The sequence below is a fragment of the Helianthus annuus genome, chromosome 11, assembly GCF_002127325.2.
Source record: "Helianthus annuus cultivar XRQ/B chromosome 11, HanXRQr2.0-SUNRISE, whole genome shotgun sequence".
Classification (NCBI taxonomy): domain Eukaryota; kingdom Viridiplantae; phylum Streptophyta; class Magnoliopsida; order Asterales; family Asteraceae; genus Helianthus; species Helianthus annuus.
Genome location: NC_035443.2, coordinates 6,426,349 through 6,438,855, shown reverse-complemented (window position 1 = coordinate 6,438,855; position 12,507 = coordinate 6,426,349). Strand labels below are relative to the sequence as shown.

The following is a 12,507-nucleotide window of genomic DNA, read 5'->3' as shown; positions in this document are numbered from 1 at the left end:
TAAAATGATATAGGATCGTCCCCCCAATTATTTTGCCTAAATATTATCCTATTATACAATTAGCAACCAAAAAAAACGGACGGCTACCCAACCATTGCGTCAACAAAAATAGATGGTCACTAAAAATTATAATGTATCGTTTCAAGTATTTACAATGGCCACCACCGGCGAACGTAACCGTTGCGTCTATCCAAGGCACCCTGTTTCAATTGACATCAAAACTTCAACCGTTTTCCATTTTTTCGTTTCACGGAATTCCGTCAAAAAACATCTCCTTCAATTAAAATATACACCACCGCAACGATTCTACTGACACCCGCTATATCACCGCCACCACCACTAATTCAACCATTGCAACATTACACTCACAGATCACCACATTTTCAAAATTAACGATTGAACGTCTTCGTCTCCATTTTCACCACAGCCAATCATGCCATTCCGTAATCCGTAACCGTCTTCCACGCCGCCGTCTATAGGATCTTCACCACCACTGTTGTCATGTAAGTTTTCTATTTCTTTTCAATTTCTTGAAAAAAAAAACCTTCCTAATCCTTTCTAATTTCCACAAAATTTGGCACCGGCTCTTTGATTGCTTTTTTTTTTGGGTGTGATTTACATCAAAAATATGAATTTAATGATGCGTTTAACGGAAAATATGTTTCCCTTTTTTGTTTTCCCGCAATTGGGATGTCCTTGCGGCCTCCATTTCCAATTGCGTTTTCCATCAATAATCGGGACCGCTTGATTTTTCAAATTGGAAGTCAGGGCAAATGGTTACGGTGACCCCCTTTGCCGGAATTGGATTCTTGGAACGGAGTGGAGACATGGTTGTTGACGGTGAATAGGTTTATGACGGTACATGGATGTGTCTGATTGGTCTGATGCAAGCAGTTGGGTCAAGGTTAGATATCGCCAACAATTTTTATGGTGTAGATAAAGAAACTGGCTGTTATTTTTTGTTTTGGAATATTTGATACTTTGATGAATATGTAAACGGTTATACCAATGGTTTCGATGATAAAAGATTTAATGGTTTATGGCATCAATCGGATGACCACTAATGCGTTTTTTGATTTCACTTATATTGTATGAAGTGTGCAGAGTTCTTGAAACTTGGATTTCAAGTGAATTTTAATTTCATAGATACTGAAAGATAGATTCGTTTTCCATCAGGATTTATTCTCCAAAGACAAAATATTTTGAGTGAATAAAGGATCCTTTGTAATTGTATATTTCGGGCTCTCTCCTGTGTGTGAGATTCCTATCGGAATCATAGAGACATTCATAATTAACACAAGTGCGCCTCTATCCACCACCACCGTTGATACGAATTCGTTCCTTGCGTCTTCTCGGTTCTTCCTCCTCTCTGCTTTCTGGGAATCTGATATATTTTCGTAATTTGTTTCCATAATTAGTTTCGAAATGTATGTTTGTTTCAATTAATTGTTCGTATTTTGTGATTTTGAGGTTCAAGTTTAGTCGATATTTGTTCTTAAATGTTTTGTTTAACATAGTTCTTGCTACAACGCGCGGGTTGACATCTCATTACGAGAGCAGCGGCACAATGTCTGCGAGGAAAGCAGCAAACTGAGAGCTGTCTTATTAGGCCGTGTCGATGTTTGTCAACTACTCAAATCAGGGCATAGTTGTTCATGGAATTTGTCGAATCAGACATGGTCATTGTATTATCATCGATCTAGGAAGTGTTCAAGTCTAACATAGGTGGAGTTGTATGGCAGTCGTTATCGAGAAAAAATCGCACGAAAGAAACGATGATTCATTAAATAGGTTCACTCATATATTAGTTTTATTTTATTTTCCTTGATCGCATTAGACGATTACAAAAATAAATAAGTTTTGTTGGAACCATAAGTGACATCCATTCCTTTAACAATTTGCTTTATATTCAATCGCTATAAATTTAACATAAATTCGTTAATGAAGTTAAGTTAGTTACAGTGCTAAATGAAATAATCCACTTACTTCCTTTCACAACATTTATATTAATTTATTAGAAATAAATATTATTGTTTTTGGTTAATTATTACTTTCTACAACAATATTTTTACGTTGTGATTCGCTATGCGTATGCGTGGTTTTCAACGTTTATTTTTTGTTTGGTTTAACGGGTCCGCCGCAACGCGCGGGGGCTAATAACTCGTTTATTACAATATATAAATCAGGTCCCATGACTTTCCGTCCTGTTGGAACTTTTGGTCAAGCTCCACCACTACACCCGTGATTTATGACATTTAATGTTAGATTAGATATATTACTTGTATTTAATCAAGTGGCTGTCATAAATCATTTCTATTATAGTAGATCAAATTATTAAATTATATCTTATTATAATATTAATTGGTAATTGTTATAAATCATATATATTATCCTTATCCTTACTGGCTAATAAAGGATTTCCCCTTAGGTGTATTTAAGGAGATAATTAGAGAGGTTAAAAGGATAGACATTACACATAACATCAATAAATTGCCCCTCTCTCAACAATAATTTCTATCAATGATATACACCCTAAATGCGAATCAGATCAAGCTGGCAATCATGTCTACCTCTGGATCAGTCACTGAATTATCTGTTGGCCTGAATACTGTAATATACGCATTTTATATGTTTTCCCAAATGTATATATGATCAACATTTAAATCATCAATTGTACAACTAGTGGACACTCCCGACGTTCCATCTTTGGATGGTATGAAGTGTGTACACGTAGAAATTTGCACCTTTAGTTAGGAGAGATCCCACGCTGAATAATTTGTTATTGTAGTAATTATTATAGTTTTTAACAACGAATTATAAGAATTAAAAATCTAACAAATATTATAAACAAGTTAATCACAACTTCTTAGTCAAAACCTCATAGAGATTAGTCCTCATTAAAGTGGTGATTCGAGTCCTACAAGATGAATTTTAGGACTTAGGAGTAGATTTTTAGGTGTTTATGCGCCAGGGATGATCATTTGATAGCGAGTACCGGTATAATACCGAACGAGTACCCTATCGATAGATTGAACACGGTATGTGGTACCCACTTTTATAAACTTCAGTGTCGATATTTTCGGTACCGATACCATACAAAGATAGGTATTTTGTAACGGGTATCAGTACTGTACCGATAAATTCGGTATAACATTTGGTACCCACTTTTCTGGAAATCCGTTATCAGTATTTTTAGGTAGGGATGAGCTCGGTACTTTACCGGTACCAAACTGAAAGTACCGATCTCGAAAAACACAAAAAGTGGGTACCGATATTCAAAGGTAAATCGGCCCAAAATACCGATCTGAAAGTAACAATCCCGAAAAATGCTAAAAGTTGGTATCAAATTTGTACCGAACCACCGGTTTGTATACAGGTTAGTATGTTCGATCTTTCTAACCGGTTTGAGAACCGAAACCGGTTTAAAAAAAATCAGTTAACCGGATAAAAAACTAGTTTTTTTTTGGCCAAAACTGGTATTTAACCGAACCGAATTGTGTAGACTAGTTTGGTTCCCACCATGAAGAAGTGGTTTTTTTAACCGAACCGGTTATTAAAAAAAGCTCGTTTTTTTTTTCAACCAAAAAAACCGATTTGTACACACCTCTAGGTACGGTACTGGTTCGGTACCAATACCCGGTACCAAATGCTTATCATTATTTTTAGATACCGGCATGGTTGTAAGAATTGCTAGATTCTAGTCGTGACTAATCAGGTTAGAATTTTTGTATGTGATCTTTGTTTTATACACATATAGACTCATTTTTATATGTAATTTTTTTAGTAGACAAGTTTTAACCCTTTTCTACCAATTTTTAAACATATAAGATTGATTGTTGGAATTTGTAGGTTTTAGCCATAGTTTGATCGGAATCTCGCGAAATTGCCTATTTCCGGTCGACTAGGACCGATTTTTCTGGCCGACTAACGATTACTTCACCGATTACTTAAATATTAATCAGTGGCTGACCGCCTAGCGATTAATAGTCGGTGATTAATCCCAATTTTTCCAACACTAACCGTACACAAAATGTAAATTTGAAAATCCGTTAGCGGGGAGTAAACTAAACTAACAAACGGATAACGCTCATATCATGTTTTCCAAGAAAAGAAACTCCACCAGAAAAATTACAACAATTATCTCCAACCACCAAAACCTCACCCAAACCCCAATCCACACCAAAACAAATTACGCGCCAAACACTCACACTCCACTCTGCGTTATCTCTTCTTCTAGAGAGAGAAAGTTAGAGAGAGAAAGAAACGGTAACAATGGCGATGGCGTTAGCTCTTCGTCGATTCTCATCCTCTGCAGAAAAACCCTTGCAGCGTCTCTTCAATAACGGTCATCTCTACTCAATGGTCCGTACCGTTATTGTCCTCATTTTTTTTCAAAAGGGAATAATATGTTTGTGTACTGATTTGATTTGATTTGATTTGATTTGTGTTGCAGTCTTCGTTACCGAGTGAAGCTGTGTATGATAAAGAACGGCCTGGAGTTACGGTGAGTTTTAACTAGGGGTGCAAACGAGCCGACCTAGGGATTTGAGCTCGGTACCGGTACCGAAAATACTGGTACCAAATTTTGCCAAATATGGGTACCGGTACCGAAAACGCCAAATAGTGGGTACCGATTCGGTACCGGAAAAAATTCGGTACGGGAAATTCGGTACTGGTACTGGTAGTCTGGTACCAAGTACCATATGCTCATCCCTAGTTTTTGTAATGTCGAGCTACTCGAGATTGACTCAAAAAAAAGCTTGAACGAGCCGAGCTTAAACGAGCTCAAGCCTAGTAAGAGCCTAAAAAACAAGCTCGTTTATACGAGCACGAGCCTAAGCTTCTCTTATCGAGCTCGAGCTGGCTCGCAAGCCTAAACGAGCGTGTTGTTTATATGTATTTTTATTAATATGTTAATTATACATTTAAATACTAATTATTAATATATATAAGTTTATGAAAAAAATACTAAACTATATATAAAAATAAATAAATATAATTAATATAAATTAATTAAGAAATCATAAACTAGCTGAGCCCGAGTTGAGCTTGAGCTTGAAAAATTGCCTACGAGCTCGAGCTTTAACAAAGCTCGAATCGAGCCGAGCTGGAGCTCGAGCTTTCATAAGTTAAACGAGCTCGAGCTCGAGCCTGGTCGAGTTCGGGCTCAGCTAGGGCTGTAAACGAGTCGAGCCAGGGTGGGGTCGAGCTCAAGCTCGAAATTAATTCAGGCGGCTAAACTCAGCTTGAGCTTTACGTCGGAGTTAAACAAGCCTAAGAACGAGCCAACGAGCCAAGCCATGGGCCGAGCCGAGCATAGCTCGAGCTGGGCTCGGTTACAAAATGAGCCAGCTTGGTTCACGTCATCTCAAATTGAGTTTATTTAGCTAGTTTTTCTCGAGCTTCTTTCGAGCGACCTACGAGCCGAGCTGCAAGCCACGAGCTTTATGAACAGCCCCAGGCTCGGCTCGGCTTGTTTGCACTCCTAGTTTTAAGTTTAATTAGTTTGTTTTTGGTTGTGTTAGGGTTTGTGATTGATGTTTTGTGTGTGAATTGGTTTGTGATGGTTGAGGAATTGTGAATTGCAGTGGCCGAAGCAGTTGAATGCGCCGCTTGAGGTTGTGGATCCGGAAATTGCGGATATTATTGAGCTCGAAAAGGCTCGACAATGGAAGGTTGTGTTTGTTAATCTCATACTGTTTGTTTGTATCAGGTTAATGTTTTCAATAGGTAGATTTAGGTAGGGGAGTTCTTAAACTGTGGAAAAGAACCGCGTAAATCGAAGAAAGTCGCTGGTTTGAAATATGTACGGCCGGTCTGGTTCACGGTTTGGAACCTGGACCGGCCGTTCAAGTTTTTTATTTTTGATTTTAAGAATATAAAGTTATGTGCATGTAAAATATAGAGTAAACTGCCATTTTGGTCCCTGAGGTTTGGTTACTTTTGCCACTTTAGTCCAAAACTCAAACCTTTTGCATCTGGGTCCTGTGGTTTCAGTTTTATTGTCATTTTGGTCCAAAAATGAAATCAGGTCATACTTGTCTTATAAAATCCTGCAATTTTGTCATTTTCCTCAGGGGCAAATCAGGTCATATTTGTCTTATAAAATATGGTATTTATTTATAAAAAAGAAATGATCATTTTGCCCCTGCGGAAAATGACAAAATAAGAGGATTTTATAAGACAAATATGACCTGATTTCATTTTTGGACCAAAATGGCAATAAAACTGAAACCATAGGGACCCAGATGCAAAAGGTTTGAGTTTTGGACTAAAGTGGCAAAATTGACCAAACCACAGGGACCAAAATGACAGTTTACTCCATTATCATCCTTATCTTTTTTTTTTTAATTTTAAGAATATAAAATACATAAAACACTGACTCTGGGTTGTTTGTTTTGCTTTTAAAGGGTCTTGAACTCATTCCATCAGAGAACTTTACCTCCCTATCAGTTATGCAAGCAGTTGGATCAGTTATGACCAACAAATACAGTGAAGGGTACCCTGGTGCTAGATACTACGGTGGAAACGAGTAAGGAAATAAATCTTCTTCAATATCATGGTGTTTGTTACGAAGTCGTTTGATTTTAAGATGTTAAAAACTTCTGTTTCTAGGTATATTGACATGGCCGAAACCTTATGTCAGAAGCGCGCATTGGAAGCCTTCCGGTTAGATCCTGCAAAATGGGGAGGTAGTACTCACAGTTTACTTAAAGTGGCGGATCCAGGGGTGTTTTGGGGGTTCCTGGGAACCCCTTCGGTTTGGAAAAAAATGAAAAAAATAGTGGAAATTTTATATGATTTAGAAAAAAATAGTGAGAATTAGTAAAAATCTAGCAAAAGGAACCCGGTGAAAAGAAATCCTGAATCCGCCACTATACTTAATCTTTGTTCCATGTTGCGAACGAACACCAATTTATACGCATTGAACTTACAACATGTTTAATTATCGTTTTTGATGCAGTGAATGTGCAGCCGCTTTCAGGGTCGCCGTCTAATTTCCAGGTCTACACGGCTTTATTAAAGGCCCACGACAGAATCATGGCACTCGATCTTCCTCATGGTGGCCATCTGTCACACGGTTATCAGGTGCTAAAAAATACTTATATTCTTATCTAGCGCAATGCGCGTTCTACTATAATCTGATTCTTGTACTTTTACCGTTTCAGACTGATACAAAGAAAATATCTGCGGTATCCATATTTTTTGAGACCATGCCTTACAGATTGGACGAGAGCACTGGCTTAATCGATTATGACCAGGTACTTGTTTTTTAACTTTTTACCGTCGAATTATATATATATTTTTACTGTAACTGGTAATTTCCAACTTGCAGTTGGAGAAAAGTGCGACGCTCTTCAGGCCGAAACTGATTGTTGCTGGTGCGAGTGCTTATGCTCGGTTATATGATTATGATCGAATCCGCAAGGTGAGTGCTGTAAATTTTATATATACTTAAAATGCTATTTTGTCAACATCAACCAACTTTGGCCCCTCAACTTTGGTAATTACATATTTAGTCCCTCAACTTTGGTAATTACATATGGGTGTACCTATTGGCACACCAATGTGCCTATATGCACACCAAAAAGTGTTTTTTTGTCCTATATGCATACCCTGCAGTGTCGAGCTGTGGCCAAAGCACGGCATTTTGGTCCGGTCAACCAGACAAAGACTGACGGGTCTGTTGACCGGACCAAAACGCCGAGCTTTGGTCGCGTTTTGGTCCTGTCAACCAGACAAAAGACTGACTGGGTGTCTGGTTGACAGGACCAAAACGCGGCCAAAGCTCGGCGTTTTGGTCCAGCCGCGTTTTGGTCCTGTCAACAGACCCGTCAGACACCCGTCAGTCTTTGTCTGGTTGACCGGACCAAAACGCCGCCCTTTGGCCACATCTCGACACTGCAGGGTGTGCATATAGGACAAAAAGCACTTTTTGGGGTGACTATCTACACACCAAGTGTGTAGATAGTTTGAGCCTTACATATATAGCCCCTCAACTTTGGTGATTACATATTTAGCCCCTCAACTTTAATAATGACATGTTTACCCCTCAACTTTAATAATGACATGTTTACCCCTCAACTTTTGTCAACATCAACCAACTTTGGCCCCTCAACTTTGGAATAACGTACTTAGCCCCTCAACTTTAATAAGATTTCCTTTTTTTTTTAATTTTCATTATTTACCCTTACACTTTATTATAGTTACTATTTAGACCTTTGCTTATTTTTATCTTACGTTTCGAACCCGTTGCAGAGCGCCGGTGGTAACCCACTAGTTAGATTGTTTATAATAATATGAGCATGGTTAAGTTTTATATGATTACATTTACCTACAAATTCACAAATAACATTTTTATTACAGGTTTGTGACAAGCAAAAAGCTATTATGTTGGCAGATATGGCACACATTAGTGGTTTGGTTGCAGCGGGGGTCATCCCGTCCCCTTTCGACTATGCAGATGTCGTGACCACCACAACCCACAAGTCACTCCGTGGTCCACGTGGTGCCATGATTTTCTATAGGAAAGGACTGAAAGAAGTCAACAAAAAAGGCGTTGAGGTACATTTGTCGAAATAAATGGTTGCTAATTTAGGATTATATATTGATCATACGCTCGTTATTCTGGAAGGTGTTCTATGATTATGAAGACAAAATCAACCAGGCCGTCTTTCCTGGACTTCAAGGTGGCCCCCACAATCACACAATCACTGGATTGGCAGTTGCACTGAAACAGGTTTGCTTTTTTCAACAAGTTACATGAACGTTTTGATAACGTGTAATTCCACCGTTTGCGGTGTGCACATATAATGTATATATGTGTTGGCGCTCGGGGAGGGGGGGGGGCAAAAGTGAAATGGTACTAACTTTAACGTTATCTTACTAATTTCGCGAAAATAACGTTAAAAGCGGCGGATGGTTAATTATGCATCATGTGGTGGCGTTAATAGCTGAAAGACACGGGGGTACATGCACCAATCGGTCTCTGTCCCGATTGTTTGAGTGTTATGTGCCTTAGGTCAAAGGCTTGATACAAAACTACAATCGAGCCGAGGGTCTCACTGGAAGTAGTCTCTCTATTCCTACGGGGTAGAGGTAAGGCTGTCTGCATCTACCCTCCTCAGACCCTACCTTAGCTTTGCTATTGGTGGGATTTACTGAGTATGATGATGATGAGTGTAATTTCCCGATTTGCCCTTTATATCTCGTGCTTTAATGTATACAGGCAACAACACCAGAATACAAGGCGTACCAAGAACAAGTCATGAGTAACAGTGCCAAGTTTGCAGAGGTATGATATAATTACGCGTCTGGAAACTTCATGTCGATTTCTTCACATTCAAAGCCGGCATAAGTCACATGCTTGTTTTTTTTTCCAGACTCTAGTTAAGCACGGATATGATCTTGTTTCCGGCGGAACAGAGAACCACTTAGTTCTTGTTAACTTGAAAAACAAGGTAAACAAGAGAATGTTATATCAAGAATCTCTCTCTCTTTTTTTTTTTTTTTTTTTTTTTTTTTTTTTTTTTTTGACAATAAGTCTCAAATATAAAGAAGTAATGATCATTTGCATATATTTTTTTTACAAGGGTATTGATGGTTCAAGGGTTGAAAAGGTGTTGGAAGCTGTTCACATTGCAGCCAATAAAAACACTGTTCCTGGTGATGTTTCTGCTATGGTTCCTGGTGGCATCAGAATGGGTGAGGACCGTTTTTTAGTAAAAATTATTTTTTTATTAAATTAAAACAAATTTTAATCCATAATTTTATTGTTTTTAGGAACCCCTGCTCTTACTTCTAGGGGATTTGTTGAAGAGGATTTTGCTAAAGTTGCCTTCTTTTTTGACCTTGCTGTAAAGCTGGCTGTAAAGATCAAGGGTGAAGCCCAAGGTATACACTTACTCTTTATACCTATTTTCAGGCGTTGTCCTTTATGTTCAAAATTGACGAGTTTTGTCCTTTATGTTTTCATATCATACACGTTTTGTCCTTTAGACCTAATCAAGTTAGTTTTTTCAGTTAAATTTGGTCATATGCTTTGCACATGAGGGCATTTTTGTCAATTCAAAGGTTGCAAAAGCTTTGAGCTGTAAATCTGCTATTGAACTTACCTTTGAATTGACAAAAATGCCCTCATGTGCAAAGTATACGACCAAATTTAACTGAAAAAACTAATTGGGTTAGGCTTAAAAGACAAAACGTGTATGATATGAAAACATAAAGGACAAAACTCGTCAATTTTGAACATAAAGGGCAGCGCCTGAAAATGGGTATAAAGATAAAGGACAATCCTTGACATTCACTCTATATATATATATATATATATATATATATACACGAGTAAAATGCCATTTTCATCCTTAAGGTTTTGGCCAGTTTTGCGACTTTCGTCCGAAGGTTTGTTTTTCCGCATCTGGATCCAAAAGGTTTGAAATCTTGCCATTTTCGTCCGGCTCGTTAACTCCATTCATTCTTCTCTGTTGAGTCAGGGGTATCTCCGTCCTTTTTGTTAACTTAAAGGGCAATTCGGTCTTTTTCACTTTATGTACAAGTATTCGAAAGACCGAATTGCCTTTTAAGTCAACAAAAAAGACGAAAATACCCCTGACTTAACGGAGAAAAACGGATGGATTAACGAGCTGGATGAAAATGGCAAGATTTCAAACCTTTTGGATCCAGATGCGGAAAAACAAACCTTAAGGACGAAAATGGCATTTTACTCTATATTTATAGAGTTAATTACTGTTTCCGTCCCTGTGGTTTGTCAAAAATCACTATTTCAGTCCATTAGTTTAAAAATTGCGATTTCAGTCCCTGTGGTTTCACTTTCGTAACTATTTCAGTCCCTGTGGTATCACTTTCGTAACCATTTCAATCCATTATTCTGTTAAGTACAGGGACTGAAATGGGTACGAGGTGGACTGAAATGGTTACAAAAGTGAAACCACAGGGACTGAAATCGCAATTTTTAAACTAATGGACTGAAATAGTGATTTTTGACAAACCACATGGACGAAAACAATAATTAACTCTTTATATTATATGTTTTGAATTACAAATGATGGTGTTTTGTTTTGTGAATCAGGAACAAAACTGAAGGACTTTGTGGCTGCAATGCAGTCTAGTGGCATCCAATCAGAACTTTCAAAGCTACGCCATGACGTCGAGGAGTACGCGAAACAATTCCCAACAATCGGGTTTGAGAAAGAAACCATGAAATACAAAAACTAAGGAATCATACAAGCCAGGTAGGTATGGGTTAGAAATTAGAATGAGGCATTTGGATCTAATTATATTATTGTGATTCTTATTGTTTGTTTTTAATAAGATGATGATGATGCATGGAACAGGTGCCATGAAGATGGAAGTGGTGCTTCTTCCATATCAGACCAGTATATCTATCTTGAATGTGGATTATAAGGCTTTTCTGTATGATGATGAATCTTCTGTATATGTGAATCAATGGAGCATTTCTTTTAAACTTTTTTATTTAATCTCACTTAATTACTAAGTAGTTATATCTTTGTGTGATAGATAATTAGGGATATAATGTCATATTTACTAAAAAGATAATATCAGATATACATAATTCAAATCTATTAAAAAAAAAAACAATTGTTATTTTGTTTTGATCAGGGATAAGAAAAATGAAAGTGAAAAATAAAAATAAGTTTGTAAATAGATAACACATGCTAGTTTGTTAATAACATGCTAGTTTGGATAAGAGAACTTTTAAACACCATTATGATATGTATCTAAATTTGTATACTCGCAAAGGTTTTGTTGGTCATTATTTTAATACATGTTGTAGGAAACTAGTTGATGACGATGAAGAATATCACTTAGGGTGGATTAGAAACACACCTAGATTTAAACTTATGTATTTTGTTTCATGTTGTTTCGTTATTTGCAACTGGTTGTACTTTCCTTTCAAACAATGTATTTGTCCTTTAGTATCAATGAAATTTGAATTATCTAAATATTGTCATCATTAGTTATGAAGTCTCTTGCAATCTTGTTTTCGTCTCACTCCGATGTTTCCGCTATCGGTTGGGGTGTGACAATCCTGAAAACGTCCGAGTCGAAATATGGCTTTCAAATTGAGTTCCGAATTAATGGATGCTGCCAAAGGGAGTGGCGATGTCATACGCAAAAAGGAAGAGACTCATAGAATGGCATAGACAAATAGAGGTTCTACTTCAATCGATCGACGATTTATCTTTCCACTCAGTTAATCTTTCGATAGAACCGGTTTAGTATTTTTTTTATCCTTTGTTATTTGTTGAATTTATACATGTTATTAATTAAATTTAACTTGTTTTCTAATTTGACAAAACATTAGGGATGAAAACTGCACTTTACTTTGAAAACTAACACCCTCAATGTCACTTTCTTTTTTTTGTTCTACAACATTCAGTACTCGCTCGGCGCTCCGTCGAAAAATGACCGAATCAAAAAGACGCTCGTTCGAATTTGGCTGGTTGAATAAGTTCAATAAACGCT

The 12,507-nt window shown here is 37.3% G+C and overlaps 1 protein-coding gene and 1 long non-coding RNA gene across 3 annotated transcripts; both read left to right on the top strand.

The window, feature by feature from the left end:
- The first annotated feature begins 114 nt into the window (after positions 1-114).
- LOC110889371 lies at positions 115-1,064 on the top strand. The gene is made up of 2 exons (XR_002563551.2): positions 115-503; positions 765-1,064. It is a non-coding gene; the product is annotated as an uncharacterized LOC110889371 (long non-coding RNA).
- A 3,035-nt stretch (positions 1,065-4,099) lies between these two features.
- On the top strand, positions 4,100-11,522 carry LOC110889370 (serine hydroxymethyltransferase 1, mitochondrial). Of its 2 annotated transcripts, XM_022136887.2 has the most exons (16): positions 4,100-4,362; positions 4,454-4,504; positions 5,589-5,675; positions 6,411-6,532; positions 6,616-6,692; positions 6,965-7,089; positions 7,170-7,262; positions 7,337-7,429; positions 8,368-8,565; positions 8,636-8,740; positions 9,230-9,295; positions 9,384-9,461; positions 9,594-9,705; positions 9,784-9,894; positions 11,090-11,252; positions 11,355-11,522. In XM_022136887.2, exons 1-15 carry the CDS (start codon positions 4,273-4,275, stop codon positions 11,233-11,235), a joined length of 1,554 nt encoding a protein of 517 aa, XP_021992579.1. In that variant the 5' UTR covers positions 4,100-4,272; the 3' UTR covers positions 11,236-11,252; positions 11,355-11,522. The 2 variants fall into 2 exon arrangements, with proteins under 2 accessions (XP_021992579.1, XP_021992582.1); XM_022136890.2 differs by lacking the exon at positions 9,784-9,894.
- The last annotated feature ends 985 nt before the right edge of the window (positions 11,523-12,507 follow it).

Excerpts from the sequence above, each read along its gene's own strand:
- LOC110889370 (XM_022136887.2), top strand. The coding sequence starts at position 4,273 with ATGGCGATGGCGTTAGCTCTTCGTCGATTCTCATCCTCTGCAGAAAAA. Across the intron at positions 6,693-6,964 it reads AGATCCTGCAAAATGGGGAG|TGAATGTGCAGCCGCTTTCA; the intron begins GTAGTACTCACA and ends TTTTTGATGCAG. Across the intron at positions 7,430-8,367 it reads ATTATGATCGAATCCGCAAG|GTTTGTGACAAGCAAAAAGC; the intron begins GTGAGTGCTGTA and ends TTTTTATTACAG.